The sequence below is a fragment of the Sceloporus undulatus genome, chromosome 3, assembly GCF_019175285.1.
Source record: "Sceloporus undulatus isolate JIND9_A2432 ecotype Alabama chromosome 3, SceUnd_v1.1, whole genome shotgun sequence".
Classification (NCBI taxonomy): domain Eukaryota; kingdom Metazoa; phylum Chordata; class Lepidosauria; order Squamata; family Phrynosomatidae; genus Sceloporus; species Sceloporus undulatus.
The window spans coordinates 68,234,550-68,258,642 of NC_056524.1; the positions used below are offsets into that span (position 1 = coordinate 68,234,550).

Sequence of the window (24,093 nt, forward strand, 5' to 3'; positions counted from 1 at the left end):
CCCAGAATGCAACAGGAGGCAGCCAGAACAGTTAAAGTGAATTAGCAACGTTTTACATGTGTAGCGCGGTAATCTCCTTCGTTTCGATCAGTGGCTGTTTGTGGATTTTGGACTTCAGCCCCCAGAAGCCTCAGCCATGTTGGCCAATAGCCAGGGATTCTGGGAATTGAAGTCCAAAATCCCTTAAAGGGCACAGTTTGGGGACCATGTCATCCGCCTCATACACACGCCGCTTCCTGATATGTCCTGAGCACTGTTTGAACCTACCTTTATCCTCTCATTTCCGACGTTAAGTGCAGCATACACGGGATTTCCCCAAAGCTGCCCCGAGAGGGAGAGCCAGTGCAGTATGGTCCAAAACACACTGCAGAAGTAATCCAGTTTGAGACCGCTTTAACTGCCCTGGCTGAATGCTAGGGAATCCTGGGAACTGTAGTTTGGTGAGACCTTTAGCCTTCTCTGTCAGAGGCTCCGGTGCCACAATAAAACTACAATTCCCAGGATTCTCTAGCACTGAACTAAAGGGCAGTTAAAGCGGTCTCAAACTGGGCTAGTTGTGTAACTGGACCCCTGATGACTCTGGAGGGTTTGATCCCCATCTCTGCCATGATAAAACCCACCTCTTGGGCAAGAAGTCACACTCTCTCAGCCTCAGAGGATGTCAATGGCAAAAACCCCTCTGAATTAACCTTGCCAGGAAAACCTTTCACAGGGGAGCCATAAGACAGGAAGAACAACAACTTGAAGGCACACAACAACAACAACAACAACACTCTGAACTGACCTTTCTGCTCTCGCTCCAGGCGTCAATATAGAAGGGATTTCCTCACTTCACGGCCAAATTTCGTTGTTTGTTTTCATTTTAAATAAAATCCCTTTTTGTATCCCTGGAGAAACTCAAAACCTTCACACTTTGCTTTGCCCTTTGTCTTTCAATCAGAACCAGATTCAAAAGCAGCCTCCTCCTCCTCCTCCTCCTCCCAGGAGCGCTGAGACTAGCGTCCAGCTTCCATTGGAATCAATGGCAAGAGCAGTTCCAACAAAATGGCCGCCGAAAGCGCTTGGAACGGCGGCCATTTTGGGTGCGCCTGACAGGAGCAGCCACAGCCAGGCATCTCTTCCTTTGCTCTCTTGCAAAGTGAGGACGATTCACAGGGCTATTCTTTACTGCTCAAAAGCTACCTAACCGCCAAAACACACTGGATATATAATTCCAGCTTTAACTTAGATGGAATTCTGGGACTTGTAGTTTGTTGTGGCGCCAGATGCTAAGGTCCAAAACATACTGCAGAAATAATTCAGTTTATCAAGACTGCTTTAAACTAGGGAATCCTGGGAATTTTACTTTATTGTGGGCTCAGAGAGCTCTCTGATACAGGAAGATAAATGACTCACAAAACTACACTCCCAGAATTCCCAAGCCTTGAGCCAGGACAGTTAAAGCGGTCTCAAACTGGATTATATCTGCAGTGTGTTTTGGACCTAAATGTCTCACTAAACTACAGTACATAGAGAGATCTTGTAGCACCTTTGAGACTCACTGAGAGAAAAAGAAATGGGCAGCATGAGCTTTCCTAGACTTCAGTCTACTTCCTCAGATGCATAAGCTCATGCTGCCAATTTCTTTCAGTGAGTCTCAAAAGTGTTACAAGATCTCTCTACATACTGATTCTACAGACTAACATGGCTATATCTTTTAATTCTATCACTAAACTACAGTTCCCAAAGTGCCACAGCACTGAGCCATTAAAGTGGTGTCAAACTGGATTATTTCTGCAGTGCAGATGCGGCCTCCAGTAACGCTAAACTTAAGTTTCCAAACACATCCAAAATGATTTATTTTTATATCATTGTATATTTGTTATGCATTTTATTTTGTTTTATGATATATTTTATATATCATTATTGTGATATATAGTCTATGATATTCTATGATATATTTTACATATCATTACATTTTATATATCATTATTTTACATTTTGCTATCATTTTATGATATGTGCTTTATATTATGATGTAGTTTATGTACCATGATATATTTTAAATTTTATATACATCATAACATTTCATGATATATTTTGTGTATCATTTTATGATATACAGTTTATGCTAGTTTATGATATATTTTATATGTGTGTGTGTGTATATATATATATATATATATATATATATATAAAATCAGTATATCATTTTATGATATTTTATTATATATTTTACATATTATACATTTTACTTATCATTTTATATATTATTGTATATTTTACATATCATTTTATGATATATTTTATGTATCATTTTTGTTATATAGTTTATGCTGTTTCATGATACATTTTCTATATCACTATTATATATTCGCTTCGTCATTATTATATAGGTTATGAGGTACAGTATTTTATTTCCTTATATGCATTCAGCTTAGCCCAATAAAAGTCCCAAAACACACTGCAGAAACAATCCAGTTTGAGACCGCTTTAACTGCCCTGGCTCAATGCTAAGGAATCCTGGGAACTGTAGTTTATTGTGGCACCAGGGATCACTCTGACAGAGAAGGCAAAATGTTTCACAAAACTACAGTTCCCAGGATTCCCTAGCATTGAGCCAGGGCAGTTAAAGCGGTCTCAAACTGGATTGTTTCTGCAGTGTGTTTTGGATCACAGTTGTCACTGTCTCGTGGCTTTGGGGTGTTATTGCTCTTCACCTTCACGGCCAAAAGAAAAACAAATCCCTGGGTATGTTTTTAAGTTAACTCTCTGTTCCTGCCTACGACTCCCATCATCCTCTCGAGGGCAAGCCAAGGAGCGGGGCTTGTGGGAGTTGTAGTCCGGCGTCTCTGACTGTTTTCTCTATGGCGGAAGAGAGGCAGGAAGTGGGCGGAGTCGTGGCGTTGTGAGGGTTCGGAGGCGTGACGTCACCTCAGCGGGCGGCCAATGAGGAGGCGCGGCGAGTCGGAGGCGGGCTGGACGCCGGTGCTGACGAGGCCCTGCAGCATCAGAGGCAGAAGCAGCAGCAGAAGAGGTGGAGGCGCGGCGGTTTGGCTGGTGAGGCGGGGCAGCGGCTGGGTCCCTCTCCTCAGGAACGGTGGGGCCCGGCGGAGCTGGGGGTCCTCTTTCCCCCTTTCGAGGCCGGCGCTGCCTGGAGGAGAGGCCTCCCTCCTTTCTTTCCTTCCTTCCTTCGCTTAGCCAGGGCCAAGGAGGGCGGTGGCGCAGCGGGAGATATTTCCCGTGAAACCCTTCCTTGCTTCTCCCGCCCTTTTTGGGAGTGCGAAACACACTGCAGGAATGATCCAGTTCGAGAGCGCTTTAACTGCCCTGGCTCAGTGCTAGGGAATCCTGGGAAGTGTTGTTTTGTGAGACATTTCGCCTTCTCTCTATAGAGAGCTCCGGTGCCACAAGAAACTACAATCCCCAGGATCCCCTAGCACTGCGCCCAAGGGCAGTTGAAGCGGTCTCAGACTGGATCATTCCCGCAGAGCGTTTTGGACCTATCTTCTAGTCCAGTGGCCCCCGAATTGTGCTCTTTGAGGGATTTTGGACTTCAGCTCCCAGAATCCCAGGCTATTGGCCAACGTGGCTGAGGCTCCTGGGAGCTGAAGTCCCAAATCCCTTGTTCAAGGGCACAGTTTGGGGAGCACTGCAGTCCCTCCCTCGCTAAGGCCTCCCGGGTGACATGCTGCCCAGTCCCTGAAGGCACCAAATCCTCTGGATGCAGCCACATTGCAGAAATCTTAATGCTAAATTAGTGAAAGGGAGTAAAATATCACTGGACATTTGTTACGTATCTTATTTCATTTTATGATATGTTTTATATAGCAGTTTGCATTATATTGTATATGTTCTAATTGTAATATATCTTAGCCTGCATCCGCACAGCAGGAATAACCCAGTTTGACTCCCACTTTTAACTGCCTTGGCTCAGTGCTAGGGAATTCTGGGAATTATAATTTGTTGTGGCACACAGCAGCTCTCTGACAGGGAAGTTGAAATGTCTGAGAAAACTACAGTTCCCAGAATTCCCCAGCATTGAGCTAATATCCCGCCTTTCTCCTCATTTAGGGACTCAAGGCAACGTGCAGCAGATTTAACACAATGCAGTTCCAAACAGTTCTTGCAAAAACATGATAAATCTTCTAGAGACCATTTGAAAGCTCCTTCCTCTCTGCAGACAGGGATTCTGGGCCCCTTTCAAATCAAATAAAAACCTTATTCATTATGAAACTGGGATTAGTTTTTAATTAAGTAGCATGAGAATGTATTTTCATGCTATGTTTAATTTTTTTGGTAGATGGATTCCATTAATCCATTCACAGTGTCATGCTCTTGCAGAAGTTTCTTTAAGATCATTGGGCAGTTTTTCTTCCATATAATCTTTATTATGCAAATTTTACAGTTTTTCTGTCTGGAGGATATTAACAACAGATGGTTACTTTTACAGTTCTCAAAGGCGAACTTGTGTCTGCAGAGATCCCAATTCCCTTGTTGTTTTGCAGATCTATATACACAGAATCAATACATTAGCTCTTAAGTGCTGAGTTTCAAACATTAAGCTAGCAGATTATTGGGAATCTGGGAGTGGAATAGACCTGCAGAAGAAGCTAAGTGTGAAGAGTTGGAGGGGCAATTTGAGCAGAATATTCCCCATGTTTTTGGATTATTGTTTTCATTAAATTAAACTACAGTTGTCCCTCCCTTTTTGCGGACTTGGGAGTCTGTGCTCTTGCTCTTTGCCGGAGGGACAAAGTGGCGGCAGGCGCCCACTCGCAGCCCCACTCAGGCATGCTCACCATTATTTTCAATGGGATTTGAATATTTATGAGCAACCATTTTCGTGAGGAGTGGCGGTCTGGAATGGATCCCTTGTGAATTGGGAGAGGCTACTGTATTTAAATTGTTATGGTTAAGGTAATGATTATTTTTCTTCTCCCAGTAAAGCACAGCAGAAAACTTGTCCAAAAGTCGTCATAATTATCTACTTGTGACGTGTTTCTGACAGTATAACCTAATAAGTATTTTTGATAAACTGTAAAACTAATCTGAAAAAGTTGTTACCTTCATTTGATTGTAAATATTAAAAATACTGTATATAAACAGCAAGAATTTTGTCTCCAGCTCAAGCTTTATCGCATTGTTTATGGCAGATACACTGCTATTTTTCTCCAGCCCTCCTTGGCTATCTTCTCAAATGCATCAAGCTAGACAGAGGACAAGAAGGAAAAAGGGGTGTGTGGCCTGTCATAAAAAGGCTTTGTAAAAAGGAACTTTGTTGTCAGAGGTTTTGTTAACTGAGATATGTCTGTACTAATAGGTCAGATTGAGTGATTTTTTGTAGTTACTTGAAGACATTGCCTATGGTCCGTTATAATGCTGGCAGAGTGAATCATCCAACCAGTGCACTTATGCTAGATCCTGTGAGGATGTAGTCACTGGGTGACAATTGGCCTGGGTAGTTCCCATGTTTTAAACCAACAGTAGCCATTTCAGCTTATATGTTTTGGAAGGAGGGGTTGAGCTATGCCTGAAAGGTACGAACAACAGATCAACTGTATGTCTTGTTTTCTGTAGTTTTTCCTTTCTCTTTGGTCTTTGTTTAGAGCCTGCTTTTACAAGATATCCAGTAGATAAAGTCAGCACATTGGCTGCACCTCTGCCTCCCCTTTAAGGTGGCATGTAAATACATGCAAAAGGAGGCACTGGATGCTTCCTCACACAAGGTTTGGAAAGTTGTAGCATAACTCTTACATTGTATTCTGGCTTATGTTGGCATGTCTTCTAAAAACAATAAAATTTCTCATGTTTCTTAGTGGTTTATTTCTGAAATGATAGTCTTGAAAGCTTTGTTTGTCAGTCCTTCAGACACAGTGCTGTGACCTTTAGCTGTGTAGTATGAAAACTGATAAAATATTGAATGTCAATGCCTCAGAATTGAATTGAAAAATATTTCCCTGTGCAGCCTGATTAAGCTTTCTTTGGTACTTATACAATAAGACTATATACGTTGGTTTCTCTATATGTTCCTAAGCAGAAATTATTCTTTTGTCATTAGATCATATGTTGGGCAAAGAGATTCCTTTGCTTCAGGAGTGGACAGTTTGTGGCTTTCCAGACACAACTGCAGCTCCCAGCATCCCTCAGCAGTGGCTACATTGACAAGGATTGATGGCATATGTTTACCCTTGCTCTACCATAAAAAATTTTTTTTGTTGACAGAAGAGTAATGTAAATTAGCGTAACATATGTAGTTTTTCAGTATCTGAAACAAATGAATTGTAATATCTGTGCTTTAATTATTTCAGTTTTATTCTTGCAAGAAAATATATCTTTTCCTCTTTTAAACTTGTATCAAAATATTGAGGTATAACCATTTTGTGTGTCTCTGTGTTAATCTGTCCCCCCATGATTTTAAATTCTTTTTGTTTTCAGGATCATGCAGTATGGAAAATCCTACGTTTGAAGATTTCAATCGAGTTGCATTTTATAGTACTTATATTAGACCATGTTGTGAATTGGTAAGTGGGTTAATAATACCTAGGGGTTATTTGCTACCTGCTGACATTTGCTAGTTGTGGTACACATGGAGTAACATAAAACCAGTGCAATTTTACATTGCTCATTTGAAATGGTCATGCCTCAAAGACATGTTTGTATTTGAAAGGTATTTAAAAGAAGTTTGGCCACAGGCAAAAGGCATACTATGAAACCTTGTAATAAATACCTTGTTCGTTTTGAATTTAAAAAGTTACAAGTTCATACTGCAGGAAAGGACTGCCGATAATGTTCTTTTAGGCATGAAACACATGGGCCAAAAGCACTGGTTTTGGGCTGATAATGGGGGCGTGGCGTTGAGATGATGCATGCCCCCAGATCAGGCTGCAGCTGTGCCATGGCTGCCTAAGATGGCCTGGGCTGTCAGCAAAAGGAGCACAAAAAACTGCTTCTTGCTGGTGGCCCATTCAGGACCGTGGCATCTGGTTGCCAGGGTCCTGCGCCAATGGGGGGGGGGGGAGCGGCGACTGGGGCTGGAGTGGCCTCTGGCCACTCCAAACTGCCAGTCTGCTTAACCCATATGTGGATTCATCTCCAAGGAAGAAGGCAAGGGAGAATCTCAGCAGGTACTAAGAAGCAGTTAATTATGGTATGCTGTAAGCTAGTGCTTTTGAAATAAGAATTCATGGAATACTCAGTCTGTTCAAGGTAACAGCTGTATATTCCTTGCTTAACAAGGGGTTGTCTGGAAAATGTTTTGAGCTACAGTATGTTATCATAAGCTGGTTCCCAGCAGTATCTGAGGATCGCTTTTTTTTTCCTGCTTTCCATCCCTTTTACTTAGTCGAAATATTTTTTTAGTTCCAGCACTTTTTGATTGTTGTGTCATAGACTGTTTTATCACTCCATAGGAAAAGAGTTGACACATCTTTTTGCTGCCATTCTGTCTGTCTTCGGTAGCAAGGTCCTTCTGTTCCTACGGTGAAAGAAAATGCAGCTTGCCTTAGTAAGATGCAAAATGCTTTTCAGAGTACAAAGCCAACTCTCAGCCTGCTTAAAAAAAAACAGTTGGTGGAAGGAGGCTCTGTACGCACACACACAGAGAGAGAGAGAGAGAGAGAGAGGGAACAAACACATTTTGATACTTGGTACCTTTTCTTTTTTTTCAAAATCTGCTTTTGTATCTGATTGCTCACTGTTGCTTGAGTGTGATACGTTTTTAACCTTTGCATTATATTTTCTGCTTTCATACAGTAATTATCAATATCTGTTTTCTAGGGTCGAGCACAATTCACAAAGTCTTCTTCAAAGAGATATAAAACAGGTACGTAAGATGACAATACATCTTAGTAAGAAAGTTTTGTCATCTAGAGTATGCCTTTCTATTTAAGGAAAATGCATTGTTCTGAATTACAGCTATTCTTTGTGTTTTTGAGACGTGTGGGTTGGTTGCTGCTTTGTCCAGAATGCTTAGTGTAATTGGATCTTAGCTAGTCAGTGACTAATTCACTCTGTTTGCACTTTTTATTTTGAAGATCTGGTCCAGGAGGTCTGATGGTTATCTGAGCATTTTGATCAGACCCAGTGAAAGGATTGTCCAACAGGATTTTAGGTTTTATTTTGTTTTGTTTTTTGCTTGTTTTATCACATTTAATAGTTAAGTTCTGTGTCTTGCTCTGCTGAACTACAGTAGGGTAGCATAAGAGACAGTGTTAATTCTGTAGCACTGGTGCGCATCTTCCAGAATTGCCACCTTATTTTGGATCCCCTTCTTTATCTCCCCAACTCTTTTTCCTACAGGTGATATCTGTAAAATATGGTGTAGCAAGCCAATTCATGAACTGCGTAAATATTGTGATGTGATTAAAATATGCACATTCAGACCACTTCTGTTTGTTCCTCAGTGTAATCACACCAAAAAATGTCATGATCCCAGGTAACTGGAATTATATTTATATATACTAAATAACTATTTTGCACTTTGATTTGAAGGCCTAAATATAGAAGACTTTTCTTTTGCATCATACAGAGAGGTGATAAAAATAGTAGCAATGTTAAAAAACGTCACAAGGAAAGCAATAATAAATGAAGTGGCTTAGGTTATTCAGAGTGAAACTGGGAACCTACTCAGTCTGATGCTCTCCCTAACTTGGTTCTTTCTGTATATGTTGGAATATAACCCATCTTAACCTAACAAGGCCCTTGACTGTGGAATATGGGAACACTGGTCTAGCACATCTGGGAGTTATGAGATTGGGAAAGACAGTTGTAGGGAAACCCAAGAACATTGACTTAAGGCTATAGTCCTAAAACACTTTACTAGCAAGTAAGTACCTCATAACTCAGTTGGATGTACAAGTTGAATTTCCCTTATCTGAAATGCTTGGGACCAGAATTATTTTAAATTTTGTTTTGTATATATGTACCATATACACATAACTGGAAATTAATTTTATATGCAATATTTTTTTAAAAAATCATGTATTAAACAAAGTTTGTGTATACTAATCCATCAGAAAGCAAAGGTATTTCTATCTTAACCACCCATGTGGATATTTTTGGGACCTTTTGGATTTCAGAGTTCTGGATAAGGGATATTCAAGCTGTACTTCTATGTAAACACTCTCAGGACTGCACTATTAGATTATTGTAGATGTTTATTCTGTTAAAAATATTACAAATATCTGTAGTTTCTAGCTCAAATATATTTGATTAACAGGATTGAGTTTTTGCCAGAATTTGTTATTCAAAGTTTATTTTAAGTGCTTGCTTATTTTTTACTGTAGTATAAAAATAATACTTACTATAGATCTCTTTATTTAAGTGATTGTCAGTTTGGTGAATTGAATTTGGAGAGACTGTATCAAATTGAGACTTTAGAAGATGTTACTGATATAGCCAAAAAGTTTGCGGTGAGTCCTTATTGTGTTTTATATTTTATGTAATCTTAACAATTAATATTAATTATAAGCTATCAGAGTAAGTAGTATGAGAGTTGTTAGTGTCTGTTTCAGTGAATTGTAAACAGTTCTTTAGCTGATAGATGAAACTTTACTTGCTCTCCTAGCACTGCAGACTAGGACAATGGAAGTTTCTCTCGCTATCCTCCCACAGTCCTTGTGTCTTCCTCAGAACCAGCTCCAGAAGAATTTCCAGGCCTTTAGAACAAGTTATTGGGGAGGTTACTTATTCTCTTGGTTATTCGTTATTGCCAGTTGAAGTCCAGCATCTGATACTGCCGCAAACTCAGTTGAAGGGATAATTACTGGTACTGTAGAGTGGAATACTTCAGCAGGTGGTTTTGAATAGTGGTTTTCATCACTCTCACCATTATACTGATAGGAGTAGATGGAAGTTGTACTCCAACCACTACCGGGGGGGAGGGGCTACCTTTTCTCCACCCCTGTTGTACAGCCACATGTTTGATATCACATAGTGTCTTCCATAACATTTGCTGCTGTTGATTGTAAGCTAATTGTTGTCTAATGTAATGGATTTATTTTTGAAGATGGAAAGAGAACAGAAGACAATTGAATTATGTTTTGCTATATTGCTTGTAATGAAACTTCTGTAGTCAGTCCAGAGTCATGTTTTTCATGGTGTCTATGAATCAGACGTGGGTAATTTATGCCTCCATAGTTCATCTTTGGAAACTTCTTGAACTACATATTCTTTAAGTGGCAGCCCCTACCTGTGCTCTATGCAGTCTTCACTTGTATCATTTCCAGTGTTGCCAATTTCGCGACTTTCACGCGAAAACGGGGACTTTTCAGAGCTTTTCGTGTGATTTTCGCGCCTGGCTCTTTTTCAGTGTCTTTTCCGTGCCTTTGGCCCTTTCAGCTCCAGCCTGCTGTGCAGAGCAACCAACCCTTTCGAGTGTAACAGTTTTCAGCCAAGAGGGCTGGAAAAAACTCTCTCTCTCTCTCTCTAATGCCTCCCTCTGAGAGCCAGGACGGAGCAAGCCCAACCAACCCCAACTGTTTGGAGGAATAGTTCAGCCAATCAGAGAGAAGACAGTGATTGCCCCCCCCCCCCAGGCATTCTCAGGCTCCAGGGGCAAAGCAAAGTGGCTGCAGTGCTGGAGAGAGGCAGGGAGTCGGGGATCTTGCCTGGCTTCCCAATTGCCCTGGATTTCCAAGTAAGAAATAAGTTTTCAGGCACACAAAAGCAATAGTTGACAATGGTATCATGGCTTGATGTTGTGGACTTCTGTGTGTGCCTGAGAGTGACATTAGAATTTCTGAATTCCTGAGCTTGGGCAGAGTGCCCCAAGCCTACCTCTCAGGGTCGTTGTTGTATTGTGAGGACCATTTGGGTTGTGTGATGTGAATGTGATGATGTCCCTGAGTGTGTGTGTGTGTTAGTGATTAAATCTGCCTCTGAGCATGGGCAGAGCACCTGGTCAGTTGGCACCCCTGCTGCCCCTGTCTTCCCAGAATTTTGTTTTGTGGCTCTCTTTTTCGTTCTCTTTTCCATTGCCATCCATACTGCAGAAATAATCCAGTTTGGCACTGCTTCTAACTGCAAGGCTCCCTGCGATGATGGGATTCTGGGCACAACAAACCACCAAGCCCAGAATTTAATGCATGGAGCCCTGGCTGCCGGTAAAAGCAGTGTCTCAACATGTCACAACAAACTACAATTCCCAGGATTACCTGGTTTGACAAGGGAATTGCCTCCACGCTTTCAGATCCCAGCCCCAGAGAATGAGTCTACAGGATATCAGTGTTGCCAATTCTAAGTCCAGTTCTTCAGCTGCATTTGGATTTAATAATAATAATAATAATAATAATGGTGATGATGATAGAGAGATCTTGTAGCACCTTTGAGTCTCACTGAAAGAAAAGTTGGCAGCATGAGCTTTCCTAGACTTAAGCGTATTTCCTCAGATGCATGGGAATTGTAGTTCATTGTGGCACCAGAGCTCTTTCTCACAAAACTACAATTCCCAGGGTTCCCTAGCACTGAGCCAGGACAGTTAAAGCGGTCTCAAACTGGATTATTTCTGCAGTATGGATTGGACCTTGAGCATTTTTAATAACTAAGGTCCAAAACACACTGCAGAAATAATCCAGTTTGTGACCGCTTTAACTCTCCTGGCTCAGTGCTAGGGAATCCTGGGAATTGTAGTTTGTTGTGGCACCAGAGCTCTTTTTGATAAAGAAGGCTCAATGTCTCACAAAACTACACTTCCCAGGGTTCCCTAGCACTGAGCCAGGGCAGTTAAAGCAGTCTCAAACTGAATTATTTCTGCAGTTTGTCTTGGACCCAACTCAGGCTGCATCTTCACTCCAGACTCCAGAGACAATTCCCAGGATTCCATAGCACTGAGCCAGGGCAGCTAAAGCGGTCTCAAACTGGATTATTTCTGCAGTGTGTCTTGGACCCAACTCAGGCTGCATCTTCACTCCAGACTCCAGAGACAATCCAGTTTCATACCGTTTTTACTGCCATGGCCCAGTGCTATGAAATCCTGGGAATTGTAGTTTGTTGTCACACCAGAGTTTGCTGAGAGAGAAGGTTAAATGTCTCCGAAAACTAGAATTCCCAGGATTCCCTAGCACTGAGCCATGGCAATTAAAAGGGTGTCAAACTGGATTTATTTCTGCAGTGCGGTTGCATCCGAACACATTTCTATTTGGCACAAAGCTTCCTGAACCCCCTTCATGTCAAAATAAATATCTTAAAAGGACTGAAACATTCTTTGTTTGGTTCAATGGTGATTTTTGAGGGTTGAAATAAGTTACAATTATTTTTATTCAATTATGTTTACGTTTATTTGCAAAACATCCGCTATTTTAACATTATGGGAATTTTCTGGGAATTGTGACTGAATATTCCGTGTGATCTGGGGGGATTCAGCGGGTTTTGGACAAACCTTTTCGGGAATTATCTTCGAGGCTTGTTGGCAACACTGATCATTTCAGTGACTGTCCTTTGTTGCAGTTGCATCATAGGGAACGTGTCTCCACTAGTGAACTAGGCTTTTTCTCTCTTCCTTTCTTTCAGTACTGTATTGTTTTTGCTTTTTGCCTTAGGATTATTGCTACAACTTGTTGCTTTATTGGAAGTTTCTTGTTCTGGCTCCATCTGTAGGCTTATGGCATCTAAGACTTTATTTACAAAGTATCTTGGGTGCATGAAGAAGATTTCCCAGACTGACAGGCACTCTAGATGCCTGCTGTGTCTAGGGAAGGCTCATATTATTGAGAAGTGATTGCATTGTTGGACATTCTCCAACAAGCTTGCTGTATCAGGGCTTCACAACTGAAAGCACTACTCTGGGAGTTGGCTGTCAAGACCTCTGCACACACTGCATAAAATACGTCACTCTTTATGGCTTGTCCTACCATCATTTTTGTACCCTCCGAATCGATGGAACATGGTACTGAGTGCTCCTTGGAGGCACATGATGGTATTGAACTCTCCCATATGCCATGATACTGTATTGGATAAGTGGGATCAACCAGGGTTCACAGGCTCAACCAGGTTCATCTGATAGAAAAGAACAACCAGATAGAGAGGATCATCCAGGTGTCTTGACAAACCCATTTACACTGCGTAGATCAACAGATCTCTAAAGGAAAGCTAAGAAGCATAAGATGATCAAGGAAGTTTCTTTGAATATGACACAGAAGAAACAGAAATCTTCATCTCGTCCTACTGCGATTCAGCTTCTCTGTACTGTAAACCAGTGGTCCCTATCTTTCCTGCTATTCTTTGATCTATACCTTTGATTACTCATGGATCTGATGTTTCAGACTTATCACTTCAAAGATCCTCAGTACCTTATCTAACGTACCTCAAGGAAGATTTATCCTGAGAAAGTGGGATCTTTGACTGGTCGTTGACTGTCATGAGAGTGTCTTCAGGCTTTGAATGGTCTTTGACTCCAGGCTACCATTCCATAGCCTCACATCATTCAAGTTCTCCTGGCAGGTTACTGGTGTATTCAGCAATGGACAGACCACATCATTATCTATCTGCCCTTCTGCTTCAGGATAAATATTCCTAGCAGGAACCAGGCTCTGGCTACTATAGAGAGTATTGACCGCATCCTCCATCAGATTGGGACTAATCAGTCCCATGATCAGTATCAACCAGAGTTCACTCTGCAAAGATACCAGGAGGATCAGGACTGGGACAGACAATACTATTGCCAACCATCCCCAAGACTGTTTGTTGATTGATGGAGACTATAGGGCTGTCAAGATGGGCAGCATGAAGCTGCCTGTTTACTGGCCGGATCAGGATCACTGGCTGGATCGGGGTCACAAAGGAACCACAAAAAGTCCCCTCGAAGGGGCGCCATAGCCGCAAAGGCACAGCTTCATTACACCCCTTTGGTGCTGCACTGTTTGAACGCAGCACGGGAGGGGCATCATCATGGCACCCTGGGGTGGGGTTATGGCATGCAGTGTGCAGATGCTGTGCCCTAATCCCACCCACAGGATGGTGCTTTGTACCAGTCTATACAGGCCCTGAGTCTGCTTCCTTTTCACAACCTCTTCCTTCACTAGTATAACACAAGCCTTTTGTGCTTTCATTAGGCCAGACATTCAGAGTCTTTGGGTCCCTTCTGCAAGGATCCTATGTTTAACAACATAATTTTTTTTCCACTTGAACAAGCAAGGTGGCACTCACTTAAATGCCCTTGCTTGACTTTGCCATGCTTCTCTGGTACTTGTACATACATATAGATGTCAACTCAAAATAGTCCATGTACTGGGGACAGATAGTGTCATAGTTGACACCTTCAGCAGGTTATTGTCTCTGTCACATATCTAGTCTTCCCTCACATTCTATATTGGATCTTTGATACTGGGGTCATCCAACCAGGATTTGCAAACAAGAGAAACAATCTACACTTGAGACTGTGCTTGAGACTGTTATTGAGTGGGTACATTGGGAGACATGTTACTTGCCTCTCCTCTAGTCTCTCTTGTGAGAATACTCACAAAGATTTGGGAAGAGGGAGGTGACTGCTTCCTCGTCGTGCTTTGGTGGCTCAGGCAACCTTGGTTTGCTGAATTTCTATTTCATATTGATCACTCTGAAGCTTTTAGGAAAGTTTTGTCAGTTATAGAACACAATATCGTGGACAATGGGCCTCTTCACAGCACATTTCTCAATGGCTTTTCTCCACTATTATCTTGTCTTATTGACTGATACACAAGCCCTTGCCAACACATATCCAAGGCACATGGCAAGAGCAGTTGCAGCTTCCCCTGCCTTCCTGGCAAGAGCATCATTGCAGTAACAACAGTGGGAGGCTGCCTGGTCTCAACCTCTGATCTTTGTCAGGCACTTTAGGGCAAAGTCTGATTATGCGTTTGGGCTGGTTATCCTCATTGCTGCTCAAGTCTGATGCATTCTCCTGCCACCTGAGGAGCTCACTAAAACTCCCATATGTGTGAGTTATAGAGACAATAAAGAGGAAGAACAGGCTGCTTGTGTTCATTGTGATTTCACACAACCCTCTGCACATCTCCCCTCTCATCATGTTTTCCTCCTATGTATCTTGGCCTCTACAGAGGAAAGGAAATGAGAGTATTTAGGTAGGAACTGCACATCATGGCTGTTAATTGTGGGTGGAATGGGGGGCACTGTTGAAAGAAAGCTTAGAAATTTCAAAAGATGGCCCATGCAGGCATGGGTTACCCATATGTGTGAGTTCATTGATGACCACTTGGAGAATCACAGTTACAGATAAGCAACCTGCCCTTTTTCGGCTGTGTACCTTTGTAGGCAGGACCCTTCAAGAGAAAGAGAATAGTTAGTAGTTGATATTCTTTTGTTCTTTCTCTCCAACTCTCAGAATGACCCGTTTTTCATCAATGGCATATTGAAAATTGGAACTGAAATAGACAATGTAAGTGTGTTTAATTGTGTATTCAAATGCTTGAGGACTTACTGATTTGTCAGAGTTTCACATATTTTTAGCAAGGATATTTAAACAACTTTTGTCTTTATTGCTATGTAGAATTTACTTTGAACCAAGATGTAATGGAGCCCAGAATGATAATAGAATTCTAATGAAATCATAAAAATGAAAAGTGGTGGAGAAAAAAGGGAATGTGGCAGCACCTTTAAGATTAACTGGTTTTTATTTTAGCATGAACTAAATGAATAAACATCAGATGCTGTCACATTCCTTTTCTTTCTCCCTCCCTTCCTCCTTTTTATGTTTCAAGAGACTAATATGGCTACTTCTTTGAAAACGATTGCAATGAAAATCAGTATTTCAATCCAGCCATTCAGTAGATATACTGAATAATAATCTATCAATCCAAGAATCCTTGAGTTTTTAGATTATAGAATTCAGATTTCATTGTGATGAGATACGCTGTCTACAAACATAGTATAGAAAGGCTTTTTAAAAGACTTCTCTTCCTAGTTAAATTTAACAGCTGATTCATTACCCTACTCATAATTGAAAGAGTAGCTGATAGCTGCTGCTGTTCTTGAATGTGATGCATTTCTTATTAAGAATCACTGAGTCTGTGAAATATATGCAAGTATTACTTTTGCATAGATTCAGGCACTTTAAAGATGGGCGAATGAAGTGCTCACAGATGGATAAGGGTTTACGTGTATTCTAAACCTGAATAAGCAAGGGATTATTTCAGTTTGTTTACAGAATGCTATCTTGGATAGTAACTCTGATATTTTCTTCATTTTAAATAGAGAATCTTCAGTATTGTGGAAGCTCTTGACTGGGTCAAATATGCAGATGACATTGGTATTTTACAGAAATTAGAAAAACTTGGGAATTACTGTTGGCCTTTCCTAGAAATTTTCTTTGCTGAATGTAAGTATACAGAATGGTTAATTGAGTAGTTTCTTGAGAGATGGATAATACTTGTCACATAGAGATGTAGAATTTCTGGTAATTTTGAAGCCATGGCAGAAAAACAAAATTTTAATTGTTTTTCATAGGAAAAAATGTGGTTGTTTTTTTTTTTTAAATGCAATGTTATTTTAGGAACATAACATGCAATATGCATATCTGACATGGAATAAAAATACACTATGTTGTTTGGTATATTGAAAGTAGAGTTTATTCAGAAAATAATTACATACTCAACTTATTTAAATTTTATTGCTTGTTACAAATGGGGTTACAGGCCTTAAACTGTAAGGAACATTGAACTATAAGAAACTTTTCATATGAGGAGTGGGATGGATGGATAAATCAATAAAAAGAACAAAAACATTAGTAAAATAAACATGTTGTCTCCTTTAATCCTTCGTAGTCCAAGGCAGATATAAAAGTACTAATTCTCAAAAAAAGGACTGAGAAAAGGAAGCCAAGACCAGGAATTGCAATGACATATTGCTATAAATATCCTTAGATAAAAATCTTTTTGCTAAATAGAGGCCGGTTACAAACCAGCATTTGGGATGTCCAGAGGACGTCCCATTTTAAAAAAGGGGCGTCTCTTATAGACGCCCCTGGGCCTAATACGGACTCCGTCCATACAAGATGGCGCCGGCCCTTCTACAAGGCCGGCACCATCTTTGCGTATCGGACACTGAGCGTCCGTACGCATCGCGTCCTTTGTGACGTAGCGAGTGCGCCCCTGGCGCCTCGCTACGTCTCAAACGCGACTCTAAAAGAAGCTCCATTTTGGAGCTTCTTTTTCGGTCTGCACGGGAGCCGCGCCGTGTGGAGGCTCTGGCTCCCCTGCGGACTAATCGGCGGCGGCGGCAGACCGCCGCAAAGCGGCAGTTTGTATCCCGCCAGAGTTTAGAAATAGTGTGGGAGAAGTAAATAGATTAAAAATTTGTCTTTTTCCTAATTCTAAAATAAAATTAAAAATCTATAATCCATTGGTTCTTAGGAAAAAAGTTTAGAACGTCCCCTTGCCAAAGTCCCCCGTCCCCCCCCCCCCCCCCCCCCCCCCCCCCCCCGGCATTCCATTCTCTCTCTTTACCTGAGCCTGTCTTTAATCTTAATATTTTAAAATTATTATCTTGTTAACTCTGGTCTTAATTAAAAATTGCTCTGATCTAGTCTGGGGTTTTTGGGGGGGGGGGGTGACAGATGTGTTGTTCTTCCACTTACTTTGTATTTAGCGTTCTTTCTTGTGATTTGGATTTGGAGACGTCCTGTGTTTCCTGCCTTCTCCAGTCACTAGCAGGCTCCCCACCCAGACATTTTAAGAGCCTCTCTTAAAGTTTTTTGTTGGAATAGATTGGCTTTGATGTGGGGAAATGATGGTCCAACAGAAATTCCTCCTCATCTTGCCACAGAGCATTCTGCTGCACTGAGTAGGGTCCCTTAACTCAGGCACTTTGAAATATGTGTTGGGGGGGGATGGGCTACATTGAAGAGAAAGAGGTGGAGGTAATATCACCTTCTGATGGCAGATCTCTGGATCAAACCTTCTATGTGCTGCATTTTCCTTACTGAGTAATTTCCTGTCTACTGTGAAAAAAAGACTCCTTATTAGACCAAGCTGCAGTGAACATAGTGCTAGTTGCTCTATTTCAGGAGAGGAAGTCATTGTCAAAATGTGAGTAGGGACATCAGGTTGACTTCTTCCTCTAGTTGAAAAGTCTAAATATAGCAGATACTGATTTTTCCCCATGCTGTGCCTTAGTATAAATAAATATAGCACCTCAAATCCAGAATGCCCCACAAATCAGTGGAAGGTACTCATTCTTGCACATGGAGGTCCATCCCTCATGCAGCACTCCATGCCACAATCATTATCTTTTTGGAGTGTCCCCTAGCCTTTAGTAGTGTTTGTTTTTTGTGGGTGGCTTGAGGGGCAGCAGTGGGAAAATGCAGAGAAGTAACAGTACATGGAAACCCTATTTTACCCTAAAAGTGAAAAATCTTACTAGTGTAGCAGTCAAGTATGTCACCTGCTTACATTCCTTCATTGGATTCTGCTCTTGGCTTGCTGGTTGGCCTACCCCTCTGTGTAAAGCAAGATGCCTTGGTTCTCCTTACATGTGCAAGAGACACACAGCACATGTAAATAGTATAGTTAATAAATAATCAGACCTATTGCCTTGATTGTCCTGTCTTTCCCTTTGCAGATAAGCATAATATAAGTAAAGTTGTCTTGGAGGATTACGATTTGGTAGAAGCATTTGATTCTCAGTACTGCGAAACCTGTGTAAAGGTAGGAATTTATAAAATGTCATATGTTAAAACACTTAAAAGGCTAGTTGTATATTGCAGCCAGGCTGGTTGCTGGAAAAACTAGGAGTGACTGAATAACACCCATCTTAAAATCTCTTCACTGGCTGCCTATTAGTTTCCGGGCACAGTACAAGGTGTTGGTTATAACCTTTAAAGCCCTACATGGCTTGGGCCCAACCTATTTGAGGGACCGCCTTCTTCCATATAATCCGCCCTGTACTCTCAGGTCCTCTGGGAGGAATCTATTGCAGTCTTTAAAAACCAGACTAACTGCTACCTCTCAGAGGGCCTTCTCTGCAATTGCTCCCAAACTATGGAATGCCCTGCCGGACAGGATCTGTCAAATTGCCAGCTTAGACAGCTTTAAAAAAGCTGTCAAGACGGATCTCTTCCAACAGGCCTTTCCTGAATAAAAGTGCCCGGCCACAGAATGACTGCCCTTCACATCATGTATCAGCCCACCGCTCTGTCCTCGCTGTATTTTTATTGTGTTTTTAATAGATGTTTTAAATTGTAACTTGTTTAATCCTGTTTTAAGGGGGGAATTTGGGACATAAATTTGTAAATGTGGATTTTAACGTGTTGTAAGCCGCTTTGATTGTCTTGTCACAGAAAAGTGTGATATAAATAAAAGTTTTATTTATTATTTATTTTGTACTGTTCAATTTCCCCCCCTGATTTTATCTGGGTTTTTTGCAGCATCACAAAACTCTCACAAAATACATAAATTTGTACTTCATGAATGATAAAATACATTAACCTAAATATGCAAAATACACCAGCAGATCACCATTATACAACAGTTCTAATGGATCCCCAGAGCTTCCTCCATCAGGTCTAGCCTGAAGAAAGAGGCTCCTCCCTCCTTAACTGTCATCTTTCGGCCTGTGAGGGAGAGAATAGGCTGGCCCAGCTCCATCAGGGCAAGCCTGGAGAAAGAGTCTCCTCCCTCCTTAACTGTCATCTTTCGGCCTATGAGAGGGAGAATAGGCTGGCCCAACTCCATCAGGGCTAGCCTGAAGAAAGAGGCTCCTCCCTCCATAACTGTCATCCTTCAGCCTATGAGGGAGAGAATAGCCTGGCCCAGCTCCACCAGGGCTAGCCTAAAGAAGAAGACCCTCCCTCCAGTCCATCTGCCTTGGTCCAGGCCTCAGAGGGAGAGAAGAATGCTGGACCTGATCCCCTCCCCCCCTCACCATTCCCTTCTCCTTTTGTGTCATGTCTTTTAGATTGTAAGCCTGAGGGCGTGGAACTGTCTATTATTCCCTCTGTTGTAAGCTACCCGGATTCCCAGTGATTGATTGGGCGGCATATAAATAAATCCTATTATTATTATTGCACAGAATAATTTCCCCATTCATTTAATTAGAATGTGCTAACCAAACAATACAGGATATCCACATGGACATACACAGAAAATTATTTGAATTAGAAAGCGTTTATGCAATCCATTTTGAATAATGCAAGATTGACTGCAAATATTCTGTCATTAGTGTCCTTGATTACCGTATTTCATTTACTAATACCATAAGTTGGACTCTAATTCTGGAGAGCAGGGTTTGACTCTCCACTCAGTCATGGGGAGCCCTCTGAGTGACCCTAGGCAAGTCACACTTTCTCACCTTTGGGAGGAGGGCCATGGCAAATCCCCTCTGAACAAAACTTGCCAAGAAAATCCTGTGATAAGGTTGGCCTTAGGGTCTTCTGAAGATACCCAGCAATGACAGATTATTGATTTCTTTGATAACACAAGGCTCTTCTAAAAAAAAAATTAAAGATTTTGTTCAAGGTGAATTTGAAACTCTGAATGGTCTATATGCCCTTCAGAAAATTCCTTCAGTTGATCTTAATCTTATTGTCATGTTTTTGTTTCAGAAAAGTGAGAATATGAAAAAGACGGGAAATGAAGCATTTGCTAAAGAGGAGTTTGATATTGCTGTTAATGCCTATACAAAAGCAATAGAATTATGGTAAGAGACAAATCATATAAGTGAATAAATGAATAGAAATTTGCAGGCATCAGAGATTAAATGTTTCCTCTGTGAAGAAAGTAATATTACAAAGAGAGAGCTGGAACAATACGGTTCTGCTGTAGGGTATATGCACTCTACTAAGAGACTGCATGATTTTCTCTCTTGTCTGGCATAGTGACAAGACATGACTTTGTCTGAAGCTGTATGACAGCCTTCAAATCTTTTAATTTTGTCCCATTCTCTCTCTCCCAAGTGCTTCAGTAATGGTGGCATTGAATGGAACAGCTTTAGTCATAGGCTTCTACTTCACAAATGGAGTTCAATGTGACTCTTTTCTTCTTCTTTTTAAGGCCTGAAAATCACCTTCTTTATGGCAATAGAGCACTCTGTTTTCTTCGAACTGGGGAGTATAAGTAAGTATGCTTTTTTTCTGTGAAATTCAAAATATTGTTTACCTAAGTGAAATCAGAGTGCCTTGTTTCATTTCTGAAATCCACTGGCTGTAAGAGTTTCTAAGTACTGGTAGCTGTTTTATTTCTTAGAAAACCCACTTTAAAAATAAATGTTACAGAGTTGCTCAGCAGATCCTGCATCTGCTTGCCTTAATCAAGGCAAAGAGAAGAATGAATGAATGACCAGAGTAGTGTGAGTTCCATTTTTCTCACCGCATGCAATGCATGGATGCAAAACAAATGTATTTATTGAACTGGAAAAACAAGTTTAAAAATGGAAAATATGTTACAAGGTTTTATATGTAATATATGTGTGTGTGTGTGTGTGTGTGTGTGTGTGTGTGTTTAGAGGTGCTGCTCTCTTTTAAAAAATGTTTTTGGACATTTGAATCTTGGGGATGCCGGCACATTTAATCTGCATTAATATTATGCTTTAAAAAGTGCATTCTTGAAGAGAAAAATACACAACGGCCATGACCCAAGCATGGAAGGAGCTTCAGGGTAATTGACAGAATTACAAGTATTGAAAAAGCTGGGTGTTCTTGTTTGTTTGTTTTTTGGTAAGCATAGAGGTCAGCTGTTCAAAGCAAAAATGTCAGAAATTTAAATGGGAAAGTGCAAGCCTTGCACTAAGCAGTTCTTTGGATTCCCAAGTTTTGGGATAAAGGTTGCAGAAGTTTTAGCTTACTGAGTGTCGAAAATGAATGTTCAGCAGTTGACAAAGTCAAATTCAGCATTCATGTCATAAGCAAATTAAATACACGAATCATTATTTAAGTACTTAATTATCTGTTTGTGCTGAATTATCTGTCTTATTGTATTCTAATACAGGTATGAAGGGAGGACGTAATTTGTGAAAATAGTATAGGATTGTTAATGTAGTAGTTTCTTCCTTGAATGGATGGAGAAGCAATTGTTTTCTGTGGGATAGCAGTGGCTGTCTCTCAGTGGAAGATATCTGTATCCTCTTAAACTATTTTTATTTTTGCAAAGGACTAAGTACTCTAGCTTTGAAATATCTTCACAGAACATTATCTCCCTTACATTCCATTGTTTCCTTTTCTGCCTAAAAAGCACTGAACAAGAAAAAGGAATGAGGAAGAGGGAAATATTATCTTGTATGGTGGACATATACTGTCCAGATGGCTAAAAGAATTCATATTGAACACTTTTTTGTGAGTACATATTGAACACTGAATGAGGACTCACTTTTTTTGTTCAGTCAGCAAATGGAGTGGGTGTTTCTGCATTCTTTTGAGGCTGGTCACACTTGTAAGAAACATATGCAATAACTGTGTTTATTACTGCACACATTGTCAAAGCATTACAAAACATTATCTGCAAGGGCGTTTTGAATTACTTCAGTACTTCAAAGTGTACTTCAGAGACTGTTGACACCCTAGTGTGTGTAACCTGAAAAGCTACCATAGAAAAAGCTACTGCTTTTATACATCATGAAAGTAAAGAGTTTTCCCTTTCATTACCTTGAAGAGTAAGGGAATTTTTGTACATTAACACAAATTCTCCTGAAAAGAGTATATGGTTACTCTCTGTCTGCTCAATTTTACTTCAACTTAGTACTTCAAAATACAAGACTGTTCAGAGCTTGTGTGATCAGGGAAGTCTTACAAGTAAAAATCTCATCAATTTGAATAACTTTTTTTCTATAGTCTTTTTAAAATATATTTTTGTTTTTAGGAAAGCCCTGTGTGATGGGAAGAGATCCATCATTTTGAAGCCCAGCTGGCCAAAGGTTAGTTGCATTTATTTTACATCTCTGCCTCTTTTGTTGCTATGAATGAAGCATTAAAAAATAGAATTTTGTTTTTAAAAAAATAACCACTATGTAAACAGAAAGCTGATAAACTTCATTTTGTGAGCTCTACTTGCTAGTTATAAAACACTAACAGTTAACCTCACTGGAGTAGATTTTTTCACATTGGAGTAGTTTTCTGGATGTAGCAATTATGGATAGGTAGAAATGATGTCCTCGCCCCCTTTTTGATTGAAACAGTCTGTTATTTGTTTTAGGTCAAGTTCTCTTTGGCTTTTTCACATTTTACATTGCTTACATTAAATCCCTGTTGTGTGCTCACTAATGTTGTTCTGGAATGTAGAGGCACAGTGGCATGCTATACTTCAACCTGTGTGACTTGAAAGTAATGTCAATAGAGCCTGTCAGCCCTCCAACCTGTGTACCTCCTGTGACTGGGGATTGGGGAAGCAGCGCAGATGGATGCTGAGTGGTTTGGCATCCTCTCAGTGACCATAATGTAGTGCAGTGATTAAAGTAGCTACACATTAGTTGTAGCATTCCACTGCGTACACACACAGGGTTGGATCGAAAGCTCATATGAAGTCTTTTGGAAGTCTGTTGCCTTTATCTTTCTCATCAGTGGGACAGGGGAGGTGTTCACTAATTCCCCTTAAGCCTATGTGCTTCCCAAAAAATGGCTTGTAGGTGGGATAGATGGGCTTTCTACAACTGCATAGGAAATGGCTGGGGAGTGGGACTTTAAGTAATAACTTTAAAACTAAGGCCCGAAACAGAGAAAAAGTGCCACCTTTGGTTTGATCCAAGGGCTTGACATGCATATGGTGCATGCCGCTGGATTAATTCAGCCCAAACCAGCTGCATTAGGAGTGGCTCCTTGCCAACAGTCTATTTGGGACTGTGGCAGTGGCTGGCCTTGGGACTGTGGCATCCAGTTGCCATGGTCCTGTGCCAACCGGGGGGGGGGGGGGAGGTGATCGGGGCTGGAGTGGCCATAGTAACAGAAAAAGATAAAGTAGAAGTAGGGCAGGAGAGAATGAAAATTTGAATGCCAGAAAGTTAAGAAAATTTGAAATTTTATATAGCCAGGCTATCAAAAGAGATGGTGTTGGTCTTCCAGCTTAGATTGCAAGTTTGTGAATGGCGCAAAAAAATGCGAGAGCTTTTTAGATGGAAATGTGAGGTCTGTTAGGTGTCACTGGAACAAAGGTTTCATGAGTGAAACACATGTCTGAGAGATTGGACAAATTTGATTTT

General features: G+C 40.8%; 1 protein-coding gene across 2 annotated transcripts in view; it reads left to right on the plus strand.

Moving 5' to 3' along the window:
* Positions 1-2,938: 2,938 nt before the first annotated feature.
* The window catches only part of TTC3 (tetratricopeptide repeat domain 3), an 89,406-nt gene continuing 68,251 nt past the window's right edge, over positions 2,939-24,093 (plus strand). Inside the window, exons 1-11 of one of the 2 annotated variants that reach the window (XM_042460058.1) lie at positions 2,939-3,039; positions 6,418-6,503; positions 7,759-7,804; positions 8,281-8,416; positions 9,305-9,392; positions 15,299-15,352; positions 16,168-16,291; positions 18,532-18,617; positions 20,513-20,607; positions 20,961-21,023; positions 22,761-22,815. In XM_042460058.1, the coding sequence (XP_042315992.1) occupies positions 6,429-6,503; positions 7,759-7,804; positions 8,281-8,416; positions 9,305-9,392; positions 15,299-15,352; positions 16,168-16,291; positions 18,532-18,617; positions 20,513-20,607; positions 20,961-21,023; positions 22,761-22,815 (822 nt within the window). In that variant the 5' untranslated portion in view covers positions 2,939-3,039; positions 6,418-6,428. The remainder of the gene's footprint in view (positions 3,040-6,417; positions 6,504-7,758; positions 7,805-8,280; positions 8,417-9,304; positions 9,393-15,298; positions 15,353-16,167; positions 16,292-18,531; positions 18,618-20,512; positions 20,608-20,960; positions 21,024-22,760; positions 22,816-24,093) is intronic. The other variant, XM_042460057.1, reaches the window with a different exon arrangement.